This window comes from Leucoraja erinacea, chromosome 20 (assembly GCF_028641065.1).
Source record: "Leucoraja erinacea ecotype New England chromosome 20, Leri_hhj_1, whole genome shotgun sequence".
NCBI lineage: Eukaryota > Metazoa > Chordata > Chondrichthyes > Rajiformes > Rajidae > Leucoraja > Leucoraja erinaceus.
The window spans coordinates 9,484,159-9,505,838 of NC_073396.1; the positions used below are offsets into that span (position 1 = coordinate 9,484,159).

The 21,680-nt window shown below is 47.4% G+C and overlaps 1 protein-coding gene across 4 annotated transcripts in view; it reads right to left on the bottom strand.

Annotated features, from left to right (window-relative positions):
• The window catches only part of rhbdf1a (rhomboid 5 homolog 1a (Drosophila)), a 230,213-nt gene that overhangs the window by 71,328 nt on the left and 137,205 nt on the right, over window positions 1-21,680 (bottom strand). For 3 of the 4 annotated variants that reach the window (XM_055651194.1, XM_055651196.1, XM_055651197.1), the window contains 2 exons: window positions 16,995-17,130; window positions 10,923-11,053 (listed from right to left, as the gene is read on the bottom strand). In XM_055651194.1, the coding sequence (XP_055507169.1) occupies window positions 10,923-11,053; window positions 16,995-17,108 (245 nt within the window). In that variant the 5' untranslated portion in view covers window positions 17,109-17,130. Of the gene's footprint in view, window positions 1-10,922; window positions 11,054-16,994; window positions 17,134-21,680 lie in introns of all 4 variants that reach the window. The other variant, XM_055651193.1, reaches the window with a different exon arrangement.

Below are 21,680 nucleotides of genomic sequence, written 5' to 3' on the forward strand. Positions count from 1 at the left end.
TTTTTAAGGCAGAGATTGAATAGATTCTAGTGACAGGCGTACTAATCAAAGTATGCGAACACTGCTGAAAGTAACAATAATTGGAGTCATAGAGTGATATAGTGTGGAAGCAGGCCCTTCGGCCCAACTTGCCCACACCGGCCAACATGTTTCAGCTGTACTACTTCCACCTGCTAGCATTTGGCCAATATCCCTCCCAACCTGTCCTATCCAATTAATGTATAAATACTGAGAATGTCAGAAGAGTTTTTGCACTGATGTTCTTCTTTTGTATATATATTTTTAATTTTGATTGAAGTTTATTTTTTTGAAAGGAAAATTGCTGGAGTCATGCGGCATTTCTGGAGAACATGGAGAGATGACGTTTCGGGTCGGGAACCTTCTCCAGTCTTAAGAAGGGTCCAGACTCGAAACGTCACCTATCCATCTATGTTCTCCAGAGTTGCTGCCTGACCCGCTAAGTTACTCCAGCACTATTTGTCTCCTTTAGAGGGCATAAATGTAAATGTACGCCAGCATCTGCAGTTCCTCGTGTCTACACTTCGTAACATGTATGGTGCTTGGTTCAACTCACACTGGGTATTGAGAAGGTCTGGGCATGCAATAACAACAACAAAACAACAACATTTGCTGTGCAACACATTTTTGGCACGTGTAGCAACACTAGATTATGACTGCAACCTGAAACTTCTATCCTTGTCCACTAGAGATGATGCCTGATCAAATGAGTTACTCCAGCACTGTGTTTTTAATATAACACAGGCACACTATTAAAGGCTGTAGTTTTATTCCAAAAGAATCAGAAAGAATGATTACATGGTGAATCCAAGAGGAGTCCAGCCAGAGAGAGACACAAATATCACCCATCCATTTTCTCCACAGATTTAGGCCCTAGAGATACAGCACGGAAAGAGGCCCATCCGCCTGAGACCACATTGACCAGTGATCGCCCCGCACACTAACACTATCCCACACACTGGGGACAATTTACAATTTTTCTGATGGCAGTTAACCTACAAACCTGCACATTTTTGGAGTGTGGGAGGAAACCAGAGCATCTGGAGAAAGCCCATGCGATCACAAGGAGAATGAGCAAACTCCATATAGACAGCACCCATAGTCGGGATCGAACCCAGATCTATGGCGCTGTAAGGCAAAAACTCTACCGCTGTGCCACCGTGCTGCCTAACCCGCCGAGTTACTCTGTGGCATTTTATTTCTAACTCTGGTACAAACTAGCATCTGCTGCTGCTTTTTATTACATGCAGCCCAGCGGAGACCCATGATGGAAATTAAATCACAGATGTGTGGCACGGTGGCGCAGCGGTAGAGATGCTGCCATACAGCGGCAGAAACCCGGGTTCGATCCCGATTACGCGTGTCGTCTGTACGGAGTTTGTATGACCCCTCCGTGACCGCGTGGGTTTTCTCCGAGATCTTCCGTCTCCTCCCACACTCCAAAGGCATACAGGTTTGTAGATTAATTGGCTAGGTATAAGTCCAAAATTTCCCTAGGATAGTGTTAGTGTGCGTGGATCGCTGGTGTGGTGGGTGCAGACCCGGTGGGCCGAAGGACCCTTTCCCTAGCTGTATCTCCGAACTAAACTGCATTTGGATGAATTAGTCACATCCACTGCGACCACACACACACGAACACCACTGAACAAACTGCGACATCTTCTCACACAGCCACCCTGAATACCACTTGCTGACTCGACAGCTGCATATGGTACTAGCGCTCCAACTGGGATTTGCCTGGACATGCTCGGGAGAGAGTTAGTCATCCTGCTGTTTTTCCCAATGCAGGCAGACACCCGCTGCTGCATGTTAAATCCCAGATGGCCTTAACTTTGATTAATCAATTTGTGCACAGTGCTTCCTTGTTCCCATCATAGAGGGAGAAACGGCAAACTATATGATTTGCATTCGCCACTTACAAAGTGAATTGAGTCAAATATTTTTGAAGACACGTCACTTTCACTACTTGTTCCTATGGCTGAACAAATTTCAAAATTTCAAAAACATAGAAAATCGGTGCAGGAGTAGGCCATTCGGCCCTTCGAGCCAGCACTGCAATATGATCAGGGCTGATCATCCAAAAATCGGTACCCCATTCCTGCTTTCTCCCCATATCCCTTGATTCCGTTAGCCCTAAGAACTATGTTAATATGCTGTTGGGTGCAGGCAAGGAAGGGTCCCGACATGAAACGTCACCTATCCATGTTCTCCAGAGATACTGCCTGACCTGCTGAGTTACTCCAGCACTATTTCTTTTATGAAGCAACATCTACAATTCTTTGTTTCTCTCTCTCGAAATATTATGTACAGGATACCAGCATTTTGGGACACCCATTATATCAATGTACATTTGTTTTTTTACATTATTATACTATAAGACATACCAATCCAGGTTTACACTTTATTTTTTAATCTACAAAACCTTAATAATAGAACATCGTGCAATTGTTTTGCAATTCACTGAATTTATAACTGAATCAATTAATGATTGGAGAATATGATCGGCAAGCAGAACTGATATCCGATGTTTGCACCATCCTTACTCTATCTCAACCATGGGCAGCACGATGGCACAGTAGTAGAGATGCTGCCTTGCAGTGTCAGAGATCCGGGTTCCATCCTGACTACAGGTGCTGTCTATGCAGAGTTTGTACGTTCTCCCTGTGACCGCGTGGATTTTCTGCGGGTTCTCCGGTTTCCTCCCACATTCCAAAGACGTGCAGGTTTGTAGGTTAATTGGTTTCAGCGAGTGGTAAAGAGTGGCCCGAGTTGTGTAGGATAGTGCCAGTGTTTGGGGGGTGATCGCTGGTCAGTGAGCTGAAGGGCCTGATTTAGCACTGTATGTCTAAATGAGAGCGGGATAGATGGTGAAAAAGGTTGGCATGAATGTAGTGGGGCGAAGGGCTGATGTGTCCGTGCAGGTCTCCATTTAGCTGGCCCATCAATGATGCTATCATCAATCCACTACTTTGTCACCAGGGCAAGAAGGGAATCCAATTAGCTTGAGCTTTGTTAGGTCTTGATGCATTGTGGAGACCTCAATAGACAATAGACAATAGGTGCAGGAGTAGACCATTCGGCCCTTCGAGCCAGCACCGCCATTCCATGCGATCATGAGTTAAAGCAGAGATGGACATGTGGGGATTAGTCATCTAAAACAGGATGTAGGGTCAAAGAATCACAGGGCATTGACACACCCACTTTGACTTACCAAGTCCATGCAAAGTCCTTTAGGGCAGCGCAGAGGTAGAGTTGCTGTCTTACAGCGCTGGAGACCCGGGTTCGATCCCGACTACGGGTGCTGTCTGTACGGAGTTTGTACGTTCTCCCCGTGACCTGCGTGGGTTTTCACCGAGATCTTTGGTTTCCTCCCACGCTCCAAAGACGTGCAGGTTTGTAGGTTAATTGGCTTGGTATAAATGTAAAAATTGTCCCCAGTGTGTGTAGGGCAGTGTTAATACGTGGGGATCGCTGGTTGGAGTGGACTCGGTGGGCCGAAGGGCCTGTTTCTGCGCTGTATCTCTAAATTAACCTCACACGAACCCAACTCCATCCTTCTTATAGAAGATAGGCGCAAAAAGCTGGAGTAACACAACGGGTCAGACAGCATCACTGGAGAGAAGGAATAGATGACGTTTCGGCTCGAGACCCTTTTCCATTCCTATCCATTCTTCCTACATTTCCGCCTAAATCACCACACATTCTACCAATGAACTAAACCAAGGATCAAATTCACAGTAGCCAATTACGCAACAACACAGTGAAAATGCAGTCTTAAATAAAAAACTACAACTGAAAATGAAGGTACGGTTCAGACTTCCACATGATACGAGTGATCGCGAATTATCTTAAATGTACGAAACAAAACCCCGACTAGAGGACAAAAAGAATTGTGTACAAATGGTTCCGATTGGCTGGCTTACAGCCCAACGATATGAACGTTGAATTTGTCAATTTTATTTAACTAAACCAACCATCCCTCCCCCACTCCCCTCTTCCTTGTGTCCCACCTGGATCATACTCATTCCGCCCATAATCCCACCCACCTTTCTCATTTTCCTACCACCCCTCCTCCCCCCCCCCCCCCCCCCCCCCCCCCCCCCATATCCCCTGCCATCAACATTCTTTGCAATGGCCTCACGATTCACATTTTGATTTTCCTTATCTTGCAGTCTTTTGTCCCCCCACCCCTTACCCGTATCCATCTAACACGTGTAGGAAACAACTGCAGATGCTGGTTTATACTGAAGATAGACACAACATTCTGGAGTAACTCAGCGGGTCAGGCAGCATCTCTGGAGAGAAGGAATTTTTAACGTTCCGGGAAGCTACGGTTTCCTCCCACACTCCGAAGACGCCAGTTTTGTAGGTTAATTGGCTTTGGTAAGAATTGTAAATTGTCCCTAGTGTGTGGGATAGTGCTAGTGCACCCAAAAACCAGGAATCTGTCCATTTTTCTCCACAGATGCTGCTGGGCTTGACGAGTTCCTACAGCATTTTGTTTTGTTCAAGATTCCAGCATCTGCAGTCTCTGTGTCCCCAGGGCATCCTGTTAGTTTATCTAGGGTGGAAGACTGTCTTAGGAGGTCCATCTTGTGGCAAGAGTTTGCCATTTCAAGTTACTAAGCAAGCAATATCACCATTGTCCCAAGTATTATGATTGTGTTATATATACACACACACATATATATATATATATATACACACACATACACACGTATATATGCTCACGTATATATCCATACATATATACATATACAAATTATATATATACACACACACATACACACACACACACACACATATATATATAGAATTGGAAGATTACTTCTCAAACCAAAATGTCTAACAACTTAACTGATTTTATATCAGAATTTTTGAACATTGTCCTGTAAACTGAATGGTTTTCTATGTTAATCCCACTCAATTGTGGCCATCTCATTGAGCATTACCTTTCATTCAATGATTTTATTTAAATTAGTTTAAATAAGGCTGAAAAAAAGACTAGTCCAGAGCGGGTGGAGCGGTGGAGGAGCGCTGCTGCTGCTGCGGCCCGACCTCCGGAGATTCGGAGACTGCAACTGCGGGTCTGGCGGACGGCGGCACCGGGAGCCCGCGGGTCCCTGGAGGGAGCCCGCTTTTCAGGGCTCTCGCAACGGCGACTTCTCCCGCCCGAGTTGCGGGGTCGAAGAGCTCCTGGAGCGGGGCCTGACATCACCGCCCCGCGCGGCTCGGAATGGCCGCGGGACTCTAACACCAAGACCCGGTTTGCGACCTCGCACCACCCGGCGTGGCTTTAATGGCCGCGGGACAATCGCCATCGCCAGCCGGGGGCTTTGACTTTGACTCTGACATCGGGGGGGGGGGGGGGGGTGCGGTGGAGAGATAAGTTTTTTTGGCCTTCCATCACAGAAATGCGATGGAGGTTTATGTAAATTATGTTGTGTCTTGGGTCTATTTGTTTGTATTGTATGGCTGCGAAAACGGCATTTCGTTTGGACCTCAAGGGGTCCAAATGACAATTAAATTGAATCTTGAATCTAGTTAATACTCACTTATACATTTTCATTGGTAAAGGAGAAGAGTAGTAACTATTGTCATCGTTTATGGTCAAGCCCAAAGTTGGAGTGAATAGAACTGTAACAGGGTGACATATCTGGTCCTGTCAGGAACCCGGACTGGTCCGTTCCCAAGTAACTTTCTTCACTTAGGCACCAGATCCATTGCAAACTAAGCTTGTGGTCTTCCTTCGCCTTTGCTTCCTTACCAACTCACTCAACATTTTACTAAGATACAGCAGACTACATTTCTAAGGCTCATAGGAACAAGATGAGTTCATAAGTGAAAGGAGCCGATTAGGCCATTCGGCCCATCACGTCTATTCCGCCATTCAATCATGGCTGATCCATCTTTCCCTCTCAACCCTATTCACCCGCCTTCTCCCCATAACCCCTGACACCCGTACTAATCAAGAATCTGGCGATCTCCACCTTAAGATTATCCATTGACTTGGCGACAACAGCTGCTTGTGGCATTGAATTCCACAGATTCACCACATGAGAAAAATCTAGTCCATCTTGGCCTTCACTTGTACACCCTGCACCTTTCCCTCCACTCTACCTATAGCACTTGAGTTCGGATTGATTGTATTTATGTTTGGTATGATGTGATTTTGACTGGATAGTAGAATAGTTAGAATAGTTTATTTATTGTCATTGTAACATGAACCATGTACAACGAAATTTTAAAATGTCAGCCAGTCAGTGCACCATTCAAACATTTCTAAAAGCTAACGATACATACAAGGTAAAATATTAAAAAAAGATAAACAACTAAAATAAATATCATGAAAATAGCACGCATAAACACCCAACCCTCCATCCTTCTGTCGATTCCACAGTTACCACAGTCCCTTAGTCTGTATCGCCCCTGCGTTCCTTGGCGGCTACATTTAGTGCTTTTATAGCAGTGGGGTAAAAACTGGTTTTAAGTCTGTTTGTCCTTGTCCTTGTAGATCTGTACCGTCTGCCTGACGGCAACAGTTCAAACAGGGAGTGTCCGGGGTGGGAAATGTCCTTTATAATACTCTGGGATTTTTTGATGCAGCGGGAACTGTGTAAGTCCTCCAAGGTAAGGAGAGGGAAACCGACAATCCTCTGGGCGTTGTCAATGGCCCTCTGGAGCGCTTTCCTCTGAGCCGCTGTGCAGCTGGTGTACCATACGCATACACAGTATGTTAGGATGCTCTCAATGGAGCACCGATAAAAGGACAGCAGCAGTCTCTGAGTGATGTTCTTCCTGAGCACCCTCAGGAAGTGCAGTCTCTGCTGGACCTTTTTCAGCAGCGCAGAGGTGTTCACGCTCCACGTCAGGTCCTCCTCAATATGGATTCCCAGGAAGCGGAAATCCGCCACCCTCTCCACACAGTCCCCTCTGATAATTAATGGTACCATGTCCGTTTTATTCTTCCTGAAGTCTATTATTATTTCCTTTGTCTTTAAGGTGTTGAGGAGCAGGTTATTTTCTTCGCACCACACTGTCAGCTGCTCCGCCTCATCCCGGTAGGCGTACTCGTCCCCCCCGGAGATGAGTCCCACCACTGTAGTGTCATCCGCAAATTTGACAATGGTGTTGCTGTGGTGGGCGGGGGTGCAGTCATGTGTGTAGATGGTGTAGGGCAGGGGGCTCAGTACGCAGCCCTGTGGAGAGCCGGTACTGAGGCTGAGGGCCGTGGATGTGTGATGGCCCACTCTGACTGCGACCCGACAGGAAGCTATTTATCCACATGCAGGTGAAGTGTGGAAGTCCCAAGTCCCCCAGTTTGTGGGGAAGGATGGTATTAAAAGCAGAGCTGTAGTCCACAAAGAGCATCCGCACGTAGCTCCCCCGTTGCTCCAGGTGGGACAGTGCATCATGGAGAGCTGTGGCTACAGCGTCCTCTGTAGATCTATTCGCTCTGTACGCAAACTGGTGGGGGTCAAAGCTTCGGGGCAGCAGTGATGTGATGTGACCCCAGACCAGTTTTTCAAAACACTTCATCACCACTGGTGTGAGTGCGACTGGCCGGTAGTCGTTGAGGCTGGAGATGTTGGTTTTTTTGGGCAAGGGGACTATGGTTGCGGACTTCAGACAGGGTGGGACAGTGGACTGGGCCAGAGACTGGTTGAAAATCCTCATACAGACTCCAGCCAGCTGGTCTGCGTAGTCCTTCAGCATCCGTCCAGAGACACCGTCGGGTCCAGTAGCCTTCCTTGGATTGATGGCCCGCAGCGTGCGCCTCACCTCATGTTTCTCTATCTTGAGGGTTAGGCTGCTGTGGACCATGTGGTGTGATGTGGCTGTCTCGGGTGGCTCCACTTCAAAGCGAGCAAAGAAGAGGTTCAGCTCCTCTGCCAACGAGGCGTCACCTTCAGCAGCTCCAAGGTTGGTCTTGTAGTTGGTGAGATACTGGACCCCCTGCCACACCTGCCTGCTGTTGTTACTGTCCAGGTGGTCCTCTATCTTCCTCCTGTAGTCTGATTTGGCCTCTCTGATGCCTCTCTTCAGGTTAGCTCGGGCCGTGCTGTATAAAGCCCTATTGCCAGACCTAGCATGCAAAATAGAGCATTTCACTGATACACGAGAAAGCTGAAAGAGATTTGTGGGCTTATAAAGGCACGGTCTCAGTTCCAATGTCAGTACGTTCTGCAAATCGCACAGCAGTTTCTGATCAGGGAAGTTGGCAGCTATTTCAAGAAGCTGCCTGGAATTAGAATGGAGAAGGGGAGCAACATTATGTAAAGAATCATACACTGGGAGGTGCATAGATTTAGATCGGTTAAGTCAATCACTCCAAGTCAATATAACTCAGCAGGATCTCATCTCTGAGAGAAGGAATGGGTGACGTTTCGGGTTGAGACCCAACTTCAGACTGAAGAAGAGTCTTGAACCGGAGCTCAAACAGAAGAACGGTCTTGACCCGAAACGTCAACCATTCTTTCTCTCCAGTAATGGGTGACATTTTGGGTCAAGACCATTCTGCCTGTCCCGCTGAGTTACTCCAGCATTCTGTGTCTATCTTCGGTGTAAACCAACATCTGCAGTTCCTTCCTACACATTCCAAGTTAATAGACAGGAATGCCACCAGAACGTGGTGACACTCTCTCTGCATGCTGACCTCAGACGAGAATCTACTTTCACCCGATACAATTGTCCTGCACTGTTAAATCTATCAATTCTAGCACCTTTTCTAGTTGTCAATTGTACAGGTATTTCGGATTTTAATACAGGAAGAACAGAACTTATTGCTATAGTTCAACTTTATCACAGTTCATTTTCAGAAAGGCACATCACAACTAATTTACACTTAAAAAAAAACACGTGAAACTTTACATTAAAAATAAAAATTTGTACTTTAACCAAGATCTAACATTGTACCACAGTAACTAAGAAACATTGTGTAGGAAGAAACTGCACGCGCTGGTTTAAGTGGCTCAGGCAGCATCGCTGGAGAAAAGGAATAGGTGACGTTTCGGGTCGAGACCCTTCTTCGGACTGAGAGTCGGGGGAAAGGGGAATGACAGGTATAGATAGACAGTGATGTCGAGAGAGATATAGAACAAATGAATCAAAGATATGCAAAACAGGAACGATGATAAAGGAAACAAGCCATTGTGAACTGTGAGCTAGGTGAAAGTGAGTTACAGACAATGAGACTAAGAAACAGAGTTGGGTAAATCACTACTAGAAAAGTGCAATCAAATATTCAGTTTGATTGGATTGATGCACTGTGCACCATTGAGATAATTTTAAAGCAGATTTATTTGTGCAGAAAATTAAATCCATGTTTTAAAGTTGGAATACAACATTTTGCGTGTGACTATCGCACGCTGAAAGCATTGGTTTAGTTTACATCTTGCCACTGACAATGTTTTCACTTAATCAAATAAACCAAAATTGGCGAATAGCCATAGTATGTTTCCCATTATAGGGACGCTTAAAACCAGAGGGCATGGGCTTCAAGTGAGAGAGAGGACGTTGAAGGAGGGATACGAGGCACAAACTCTTCACAAAGCTGTCAGTATCTGGAATGAACTGCCTGGGGCAGTGGTGATGGCAGGAACAGTATCAACATTTGAGAGGCACCTGGACTGCTACATTAAAGAGCAAGGCCTAGAGGGCTATGGAAATTATGCAGGCAAGTGGGACCAGCATGGTTGGCACAGATGGCAGAGCCATTATGGTCTGCAACTTTATGACAATTCACTTCAAAACCAGGCAAAGAGCTTCATAATGTAGCATCAACGTTGGGGACATGTTCAAATAGAATAAACTTTCTTTATAAACAGCTGTGAATCAATTCTAAAGCCTGCTTCGTTTTCCATTTGAGATTCCGCTTGGTTCAGTGGTGTGCAAGCACTCGAGAAGCAAGTTCATGTGTACAATAGATATTCGTGGGAGGTGTCGTAAGGGTGGTTCAGGTTGTGGAACCGAAGCCCAAAGCAAACACCGACACAAAATTATGACAGGAGTGTGAGGAGATGCTAAACCACACTGTCCACATCACTCGGTGGCACAGTGGAGTTGTTGCCCTGCAGCGCCAGAGATGTGGGTTTGATCCTGACTACGGGCGCTGACTGTACGGAGTTTGCACGTTTCCCCCCTTGACCGCGTGGGTTTTCTCCGAGATCTTCTGTTTCTTCCCACAATCCAAAGACGTACAGGTTGTAGGTTAATTGGTTTGGTATATGTGTAAATTGTCCATAATGTATGTGTAGGACAGCAATAATGTGCGGGGATCGCTGGTCCGTGCCGACTCGGTGGGCTGAAGGCCCTGCTTCCGTGCTGTATCTCTAAACTAAAACAAAACTAATACGAAACTGAACAAAACTCTGTCCCATTCTGCTCTGTTTAGGGTTGCCAACTGGCCCGTATTGGCCGGGACATCCCGTATTTTGAGCTAAATTGGGCTAAACGGGACCGCCCTTGTCCCATATTTGACTGCTACTACTGGGGTCGAGGGGACTGTCGGGTCGGAGCGCCGGGGCCGTCCCGACGTGGTGCAGCCCATGGAGTGCAGCAGCAGTGCCTCGCCCGTGACCTTCGCTTACCGCCGACACCACCACCCCTCCTTCTCATGGCCGATCATCGGTTCATGAGTTGGATGGGGTGCCGGACTTTGCGCGCAACTTCGCCCGCTGTCAGCTGGCCCGCCGGCTGGGTTTTGTGTGCAGTCCAGCACCCGGGCTAACTCATCATTCACCCAGCCACGGCCGAGTCGGTCAACGAATTGGCGTGGGGAATTTGTCCCGTATTTTGACCTTTTGTCCCTTATTTGGGAGGGAGAAAGTTGGCAAGTCTAGCTCTGTTACACACAAGAATTCAGAGCTGAATGCAACTGTAAATAATCTCAAGCCTTGCCTTACCTTTTGATGGTCTGGGTTATTGAGGTCTGCCTCTGGAAAGTGGGTCGCCTCTGTTCGTTTGGTGGAGATGGTACCCATGTGCTCTCCGGCGGCATACTGACACTTCGCACATAGAGTTGGTGCCTTAAAGGCTGTGGACAAAACAGAAGTACAGTTACTGTCATCCACGGAGTCACCGTAACGCTACATACTGCACTCTGTTCATGTCTACTTTTGCACTACATGCGGCACTGATTATGGAATGACCACCTGGATAGTATGCAACAGCTCTTTGTTTTAAACTGCATCAAAACTTTGCTTTAGAATTTAGAGATACACGGGTGGCACGCTGGCACAACGGTAGAGCTACTGTCTCACAGCACCAGGTGCGATCCTGATTACCAGTGCTGTCTGTACGGAGTTTGCACGTTCTCCCCGTGACCTGCATGGGTTTTCTCCGGGTCCTCCCACACTCCAAAGACGTGCTGTTTTTTTTAAAGTTAATTGGCTTGGTATAACTGCAAATTGTCCCTAGTGTGTGTAGGATAGTGTGTGTGTGTGTGTGTGTGTGGGGATAGCTGGTCGGCGTGGACTCAGTGGGTCGAATGGCCTGCTTCCACGCTGTATCTCTAAACTAAACTCAAGATACAGTGCGGAAACAGGCCCTTTGGCTGAGCAAGTCCACACCAACATGTGATCACCCCATACACTATCACTACCCTACACACCACGGACAAGTTACACTTTTCACCAAAACCAATTAACCTAAAAGTCTGAAGACTTCTGAAGTTTGAAGAAGGGTTCCAACCCAAAACGTTGCCTGTCCATTTTCTCTAGAGATGCTACCTGACCCATGGGGTTACTCTGGCATCTTGTGTCTATCTTGGGTATAAGTCACCATCTGCAGTTATTTTTGTTACATTGCCACAGGTGGCTGTGGAGGCCAAGTCAATGGATATTTTTAAGGCAAAGACTGACAGATTCAGGATAGATAAGGATGTCAGGGGTTATGGGGAGAAGGCAGGAGAATGGGGTTGAGAGGGAAAGACAGACCAGCCATGATTGAATGGCATAGTAGACCTGATGGGCCGAATGGACTAACTCTGCTCTTCCACCCTCATGAACTTGTAAATTGAAAAACCTCGTTTCAGAAACTCTTGCCATGAAATTTCAGGGGCAGGAAAAAGAGAATACTAACTCCGCCGGCTAAAGGACATATTTTCATCCTGTTTCCCCTCTGATACTCCCCCGAGCAGCCAGCTCCTGCACCGCCAAGCAACAGCAGGAAGTGCCTCTCCTTCATTCTCAGACGTTGGCACCTGTTGGTGCGGCATTCCTCCGCTGGCACTACGGGCGCGATGCACAGACTAGATGAAATGTCCAACTCCTGTTGCTACCCGTCCAAGTTTTTAAATAGTTTGCTGGATGAACCGCAGCCATGCGCCAAGTATTTGTGGAACTATTTCCAGCCTTGCTCCTGTGGGCTCACGAGGAAACAAAACAGAATTTTGAAATAGGGAGAGAGGGGGGGAGAGGGGGAGAGGGGGAGATGGAGAGATGGAGAGAGGGGGAGAGGGGGAGGGGGAGAGGAGAGGGGGAGAGAGGGGGGGAGAGGGGGAGAGAGGGGGGAGGAGAGGGGAGAGAGGGGAGAGAGGGGAGAGAGGGGAGAGAGGGGGGGAGGAGAGAGGGGAGAGAGGGGGGAATAGAGAGAGAGAGAGAGAAGCGGAGAGGGGTGAGAGAGGGGGGGAGCGAGGGGGATAGAGAGAGTGAGGGAGAGGGTGAGGGGGGGGGAGGGAGGGAGAGGGAGCGAGCCCTGGCTGCCGCTCATGAGAGTCAGTGTAGCCCTGGCTGCCGCTCATAGTCAGTGTAAACGGCGAGGACCCTACACAGCAGTAAGGAGCCGCGCTGGCTAAAGGCCACGTGTCCTCATGCAGACAACTTTAAACTGCAAACCCGAGCCAGGCGGGGGAGAAAGAGGGAACTAGTCCAAAGGCGTAGCACTGGAAAGCGGAGGACAGAAGTATGAAAACTCTCCTTCTTCGATTCCTACTGAATCCATTTTGTTAGATGTGGGACTTCCTGCACAGCCAGTAAACATTGTTTGTCCCACTGTTTCACATGGACCCTTATGGAATCAAGTTTCTCCATGTCAGAGGAGGAGAGATTAGAGCAACTGCTAGCCCAGTTAAGTTTAGTAAAGTCTAGTTTTTGTTTAGAGATACAGTGAGGAAACAGGCCCTTCGGCCCACTGAGTCCATGCCGACCAGCATCACCCCGTACACTCTCACTGTGGTCAGGGCCCTTCCGATCCTTAAACATTTTAGAAAGTTGTACGAGGTGTATTTCTAACTATGGGTTCTACCTGCAGGAGATCAAAGAATATAGAGAAGCTATTTCCAGCTAAAATTCAGATTCAGATTCAGATTCAATTTTAATTGTCATTGTACTAAAATTCATGATTAGTACAGGTGTCAGAGGTTATGGGGAGAAGGGAGGAGAATGGGGTTAGGAGGGAGAGATAGATCAGGAGGAAGAGAGAGATAGATTGAATGGCAGAGTAGACTTGATGGGTCAATTGGCCTCATTCTACTCCTATTCCATATGACCTAACATTTCATGTTCAAATCAAGGTGTGCACTCAATTATAAATGACCCACAAATGTAAGTATTGTCAGGAAGACAACATTCTGAACCTCAATAAGATCACCCATCAGCCTCCTACGCTTGGGGGAAAAAAAAAACCCATTCTATCCAATCTCACCCTGACTTCCCACCTACCTCATTGGAGACCATCCTTCGCACCATCTTTAATTGGTCTTTAACTTGCACTACATGTTATATCCTTTATTCTGCATGTGTACACTGTGGACAGCTTTATTGCAATGCATAGTCTTTTCGCTGCCTGGATAGCATGCAAACAAAATCCTCTCACTGTACCTCCGTACATGTGACAATAATAAACTAGATATTTACAGCACAAAGTTACAAATCTTACAATCATATGGTGCCAGCCAGGATTCAGAGAGACCGAAAATGCTGACGCATTTGGTCTGAATGCTCGAACAATGGAATTAGCCATGGACAAGGTCAGAGAGAGCAGGTATATCCTAATCAACAAAAGTTGCCAGAATTTGGGAGATGATCCAACAGCGCAGGTGGTGCAGCGGTAGTGTTGATGCCTTACAGCGCCAGAGACCCGGGTTCGGTCCTCACTACGGGTGGAGTTCGTACGTTCTCCCTGTGATCTCGTGCGATTTCTCCCACACTCCAAAGACGTGCAGGTTTGTGAGCTAATTGACTTCTGTAAAATTGCAGGATGCGAAACTGTGGGATAACAGAGCTAGTGTGCGGGTGTTCGATCGCCAGCACGGACTCTGGTTTTCTCCGGGTGCTGGGGTTGCCTCCAACAGAGCACAGACGTGCGGAGTTTGCACGTTCTCCCTGTGGCTGCGTGGGTTTTCTCGGGGTGCTCTGGTTTCCTCCACATTCCAAGAACACGCAAGTCTGCAGGCTAATTGGCTTCTGTGAATTGTCCCCAGTGTGTAGGATAAACCTAGTGTACAGGCGATCATCGGTCGGTGCGGACATAGCGGGCTGAAGGACCCGTTTCCACATTGTACCTCAAAATTAAACTGAATGCATGATCGTTAACTCAGTTGACTGAAAAGAGAGTTCTTGGATACAATTCCAACACAACTCATAGTTTAAGTGTACTGCAAGTCTAGACGGATAGAGGAGATAAGAACGGTTTCAAGATAAGTATTGTTCCGTAAAGGATATGCACCAAGGTCATCATATATTGCAGAGTTAATGGGAGGGTTACACACTTAGATTTCAAGAGGGATGACACTAATATAGGAAAACAGATTGGGTAGGGAATAACAGAATCAAGAAAAGAGACCCAGAAACCCCGAGCTCAGAACCATACATGCAGGAGTAGGCCATTTGGCCCTTCGAACCAGCACTGCCATTCAATATGATCATGGTTGATCATCCAAAACTTAACCCCGTTCCTGCTTTTTACCCATATCCCTTGATTCCTTTAGCCCCAAGAGCTATATCTAACTTTCTCTTGAAAACATCCACTGAATGGGCCTCCACTGCCTTCCACAGATTCACAACTCTCTGGGTGAAGATGTTTTTCCTCATCTCAGTCCAAAAAGGCCTACCCCTTATTCTTACACTGTGACCCCCTGGTTCTGGACTCCCCCAACGGGGAACATATTTCCTGCACCTAGCCTGTCCAATCCTTCAAGAATGTTATACGTTTCTATTAGGCAGATGCATTGAACTGTGACAGTCAAGATTCATTGCAAAGCACAAGATATATTGTATCAAACAAGCCAGATAAGTCAGATCCTATATTTCATCGGGAAGATCTCAGACGTTTTAGTTTAGTTCAGAGATAGAGTGTGAAAACAGGTCTTTTGGCCCATCGAATCCATGCCATCCAGCGATCATCCATGTATTAATTTGATGTCCTACACACTAGGGACAATTTGGAGGGAGCCATTCACTGAGTTGTCAAATTTGCCAGCTCTTCAAAATGCCAGAATAACCCTGAATGATATTTGGTTTAGTTTATAGATGCAGCACGGGAACAGGCCCTTCGGTCCACTGAGTCCGTGCCGACCAGCAAACCCCGTACACTAGCACTGTCCTACACACTAGGGACAATTTACAATTCTTACTGATGCCAATTAATATACAAACCTGTACATCTTTGGAATGTGGGAAGAAACCAGAGCTCCCGGAGAAAACCCACATGATCACAAGGAGAACGTACAAACTCTGCACAGACAGCACCCGTAGTCAGGATCGAACCCAGGCCTCTGGTGGCTATAAGGCAGCGATTCTACTGTGCGCCACTGTGCACATTATACAGATCATCAGCAATTGTACCTGCACAGCGGAAGCTGATGGAAAGGTTGGATATTAAATGAAAGACAACATCTCCAGACATTTGGAAATCCAGCAAGACATGGTTGGGAGGACTATATTCAGTTAGTGGCACCATTCCTCAGAGAAATTATCAGCTCACAGACACATTCACACGGACACCCGTGTAAAACCGCGTCCACCACTTTAAATGTGGAGGATGGAAGGTGGTGGCTTAAACCAAAGAGAGACACAAAAAGCTGGAGTAACTCAGCTAGTCAGACAGCATCTCTGGAGAAAAGTAATGGGAGACGTTTCAGCTCCAGACCCTTCTTCAGACCAAGAGTCCGGGGAAAGGGAAACGAGAGAGATTCAAGGTGCTATAGAGAGAGATAGAACAAATGAATGAAAGATATGCATAAAAGTAACAACGATAAAGGAAAATGATAGCTGTGGCTAACAACTAACAATGTACAATGTGCAGGCACAGGGTCTTAGGGGACGTTTCAGTCTGAAGAAGGGTCTTCCCGAAATTACACCCATTCCCTCTCTCCAGAGATGCTGCATGTCCTACTCCAGCATTTTGTGTCTACATTGCATGGAGTGCTAGTATGAGCTGGAAGTGTTCTGAACATTGTTTTAAAGGGGAGGTACAATGGCACAGCGGTAGAGCAGCTGCCTCACAGTGCCAGAGACCCCGGTTCGATCCTGGCTGCGGGTGCTGGCTGCGTTTGTACACTCTCCCCCTGTAACCGCGTGGGTTTTTTCCGGGTGCTCTGGTTTCATCCCAAAGATGTACAGGTTTGTAGGCAAATCGGTGTGTGTAAATTATCCTCAGTGTGTAGGATGCAAAAGTGGGGTAACATAGAATTAGTGTAAGGGTGATCGAGAGTCAGTCAGGTCAGTTGTTACGTTTTGTGTCTCCCTTCGGTGTGATGCATCATCTGCAGCTCCTTCCTACACTGCAGCTCCTTCCTACACTGCCCTCTCCGTGTTCTCTGCAGGATGCCTGACCTGCTGGGTTCCTCCCGTGGCCTACTCCCACCCTCTGTGCTTCGGGTGCCCAGGAACGAGAAGAGACGACTCAGCTGTCAACTTTAACCATCTGTGAAAATCGCCCCAGGTCTTCCCATTTATTTATTTTTTTGTTGTTGCAGCGAACACACAGGCTCTTAATCAGGGCAGGTTGAGGACGTATGCAACAACGCTCCATACCGGCAAAGAGGGCGGCTCATCCAACGGTGGCTGGTTGGCGGGAATATCTAGCTTGAGCCAAGGCGGTTTCTTCCTCTGCAGGCTGCTCGAGCTGTCTCTCCGTTCGTCAGACATCTTTGTGGATCAGGGCAGAGATCTGCTGGAACAAAAAGCAAACTTCAGCACCTCATTCTGCAGCATGTGCAGCCGGTAAACAAGAATCGGCTCCGCCACATGCGCGGGAATGTCAAACACGGTCAAAACTTCCCTTGTTGATTCACGCACGAGGTGCTTCCCTGCTCCTCCGGTGCATGGCGCTTTTCACCACGGTGAGGGATGGTTTCATGCAGAGACACGCCAAGACTATGCACAGCCTTGGGGTGAACCAGTGAAACACTCACGCTGCTGTGGATCTCCACGTAGCCTGCACTTCAACGCTGCAGGTAGCATAGAAACCTACAGCACCCGGTCGACAGCAGGGAAACAACTTAACCATTCATGAGGCACAGGAAGCGAATTGGGCCATTCGGCCCATCGTGTCTACTCTGCCATTCAATCTACCTTTCCCTCTCAACCCCATTCTCCTGCCTTCTCCCTGGAACCTTCGACCCTCTTACTAAACAAGAACACGTCAACCTCAGCTTTAAAAATACCCAATGACTTGGCCTCCACAGACTTGAGATTTCAAAGATACAGCGTGGAAACAGGCCCTTCGGCCCACCTAACACTATCCTGCACACTGGAGATAATATACCCAATTAACCTACAAAACTATACGTCATTGGAGTGTGGGAGGAAACTGGAGAAAACCCAGGGTCACAGGGAGGATGTACAGACTTTGTGCTTGTACCTGGGTCTCTGGTGAGATAAGCCCCCCCCCCCCCCACCCCCCCCCCCACCCCCCCCCCCCCCCCCCCCCCACCTTCCCCCCCCCCCCCCCATTCCCCCCCCCTCCCCCCCCCCCCCCATTCCCCCCCCTCCCCCCCTCATCGTTGTAAACTTCCAAGCTAGAGTTTTCACTCTAGCGTTTAGCAAACAAATTAAGTTATCTTAAATTACCTTACATTAAATAATTGAATTTGAACTCTACAGAAGCTTTCTGATGTCAAATTATCTAGTAATTGAAATCAAGCGACTCCCAGTTAGAATAAAGAGGTAATAGTTGTTCTTGTCACATGCCTTCTACAGGTTCATTCACCAAATCAAATCCAAACACATGCAGGAATGCGTTCACACTGAATACAGGAATCTATCCCGCGTCACACCAGGGCAACGCCAATTAATCCCTTGGGTTCCCCATCTGTATATCCAACTCCCCTTCCAAGACTATTCCCTCTGCATAAAACATGTTCAAGAATTCATAAGTTCCAGGAGCACAATTGGGCCATTCGACCCATCAGGTCTATTCCGTCATTCAATCCTGCCTTCACCCAGTAACTCCTGATATCCGTACTAATCAAGAATCTGTTAATCCCCACCTTAAAAATACCCAATGACTTGCCTACCAAAGCCATCTGTGACAATCAATTCCCCAGATTCACCATCCCCTGACTAAAGAAATTCCTCCTCATATCTTTTCAAAAGGTTCGTCGTTTTATTCTGAGGCTATGGCCTCTGACCATAGACTCTCCCCCTAGTGGAAACATCCTCTCCACATCCACTCTATCTAAGCCTTTCACTATTCGGTAAGTTTAATTGACCTACCCCTCTCCCCACCCTTCGAAACTCCAGCGAGTACAGGCCCAGCGAGTACAGGGGATGGGGGAGAAGGAGTAGAAACTCCATTAACCTTTTATAACTGTCCTTCCTTCACCATCCTTCTACCCATTTTCTAATCACTGCATCAGCTGTCTATCAGATACAACCATTACTTCACCGTCCACTCTGTCCATTGCACCCCTGCACAAAACCTCCCATTCCTTTTAATGTTTTTAGTTTTAGTTTTCGAGATACAGCAAGGAAATTGGCCCTACAGTCCACGCCGACCATTGGTCACCCTTTGGACTGTTCGAGATGCAACTGCTAATTGGGACATCAATCTATCTCTTTGGAAGTCTAATCTGGAGCACAGAATACTAGAGCCCAGGAATATGCCCCATCGGCCCACCATGTCGGAGTTAATCACAATGCCAAGACCTATTCTTATCTGCCTGCACATAATCCATATCCCACCATTTCCATACACCTATCCAAAAGCATCTTAAATATGTCTCCACAACCACTGGCCGAGCATTCCAGGTGCCCACCGCCCTGTGTGTGTAAAAAAAAACTTGCCCCATACATCTCCTTTAAACGTTGTCTATCTTACCTTAAAGCTATCTATGTCCTCTAGGCCTTGGCATTACCAACATGGGACACAGCTCTGGTTATCTAACCTATCTGTGCCCCATATAATTTTATACTCCAACCACCCTCTGAGTAAAAGAAGAGGTTGCCTCACACATCGCCCAGAGATCCCATAGAAAACCCACGTGGGTCACGGAGAGCGTACAGACTCCGTACAGACAGTACCCGTAGTCAGCATCGAACCTAAGGCAGTGACTCTACCGCTGCGCCACCGTGCCGTGATGTCACCACAGTGAACAGCACACAGCACATCCTCACCTTCTCGCAGCTCGCTTTACATTTGGACAACGGCCACCATCTCTCGCCAATACTCGAGTACAGCCTCATATTCTCATTCATTCAGCGATTAGTTTTAAGTAACCCTGCTCTCCTGATCAATCAGAATGTTGGAGTCGCTGACTGTATACACCGGTTAAAGACAGAGCAGCACTTGCAGGAAACGAAAGCTGTATTTTGTTGAATCAACTACAATTTTCCATACACACCTCCCAAGGGAGATGGTGGTGCTTTTTGCCAAAGATAAATAATGTTCGTATAAATTTAGTTGCTCGATGCCAGAGATCATAGCTTGAAAAAGAACATTTATCTGTGGGAAGCTTTGGAGGGGAAGAGGGGGAGGCGTGGGGAAGAGTTAACCCATTTGAGCGCTGCAGGCGGATTTACGAACCATGTTGCAATTGGAAGTGATTTGGGATCAATCCGAGCTTCTGCACAGACTTACATTTTAACTTGGCCTCACTCCTGCAAAGCCAAGCCATGCGGGATAAAAGATGCAATTAGGGCCACTCAGTGGCGCAGCGGGCAGAGCTGCTGCTGTACAACACCAGAGACCCGGGCTCGATCCTGTCCTCGGGTGCTGTCCATGTGGAGTTTGCACGTGCTCCGGTTTCCTCCAACATCACAAAGAGGTGAAGGTGGGTAGGTTAATTGGCCTTGAATTGGTGCAAATTGCCCCGAATGTGTGGTGAGTGGACGAGAAAGTGGGATAACTTAGAACTGGTGAGAATAGGTGATCGACTTTACTTATAGATATACAGCACGGAAACAAGTCCTGTGGCCACCGAGCCCGTGCCGACCAGCGATTGCCCTGTACACTAACACTAAACAACAAGGACAATTTACAATTTTTACCAAAGCCAATTTCATTTTTTTTAGTTTGTTAGATTTAGAGATGAAGCACGGAAACAGGCCCTTCAGCCCACGCAGTCCGTACTGACCAACGATCCCCACACATTAACGCTATCCTACACACACTCGGGACAATTTACGATTACACCAAGCCGATTGACCAACAAACCTCTATATCTTTGGAATTGAGGAAAACCCACATGGTTTTATAAATACATTAGGGGGAAAAGGGGAACTCGAGAGAGAGTGCGACCTCTCAGGAATCAAAGTTTAAATCGAAGGTCGACACAAAATGCTGGAGTAACTCAACGTGACAGGCAGCACCTTTGGAGAGAAGGAAGTCTGAAGTAGGGTCTCGACGCGAAATGTCATCCATTCCTTCTCTCCAGAGATGCTGCCTGTCCCACCGAGTTACTCCAGCATTTTGTGTCGACCTTCGATTTAAACCAGCATCTGCAGTTTTTTCTTACACACATTGTTGGCCACTGTGGGCAAGTTGGGTCGAAGGGCCTGTTTCCACACTGTATCACCCTATGACTCTAACGTAAAGACTCTGTACAGACAGCCCCTGGGTCTCATGCGCTGTACGGCAGCTACTCCACCATTGCGCCACTATGCTGCCCAAGTTAATGCATAGACTGAAATTTTAACTTGCCACGACTCCAATAAAACCCAGGCATGCGAGAGAAGTGAAGCAATGGGGGCACCACAGAGGTGCAACAGGTCGAGCTGCTGCCCGACAGCACCAGAGACCCAGAGTTCAATCTTGTCCTCGGGTTCTGTCCGTGTGGAGTTTGCACGTTGGAGATTGGTGTGATCAGCCTGTTTCATTGCTGTAACTCTAAACTAAACTAAAATAACACCTGACAATTACCTTCCTCGATTTTGCCAACGTCCTTTCTCCACTGACTCCTTTGAGTGGGTGACCACAGGGAAGAGTGGGGTTAGTCTTTAAGCCCACAGAGAGGGGTCCAATATAGCCAGCGGGACCGCAACAACGTGCCTGTACCATGCTCTTCCCCCACTGGCCATCTGTACTACCAAGGAGCAGGGAAGTTTCCCAGCATCAACATCCTGCTCTAGACGTCAAATCAGGTCGCGAACATTTCTATGTGGCTCGTTACAAGATCTTTTGCTTCAGGAAACAACATGTTACACTACGCTCTCCTCTTTAGAGTCCACTCGCCGTGTTCTGATCCTCGCCTCCATCCACCCTACCTTCAGCAAACATTT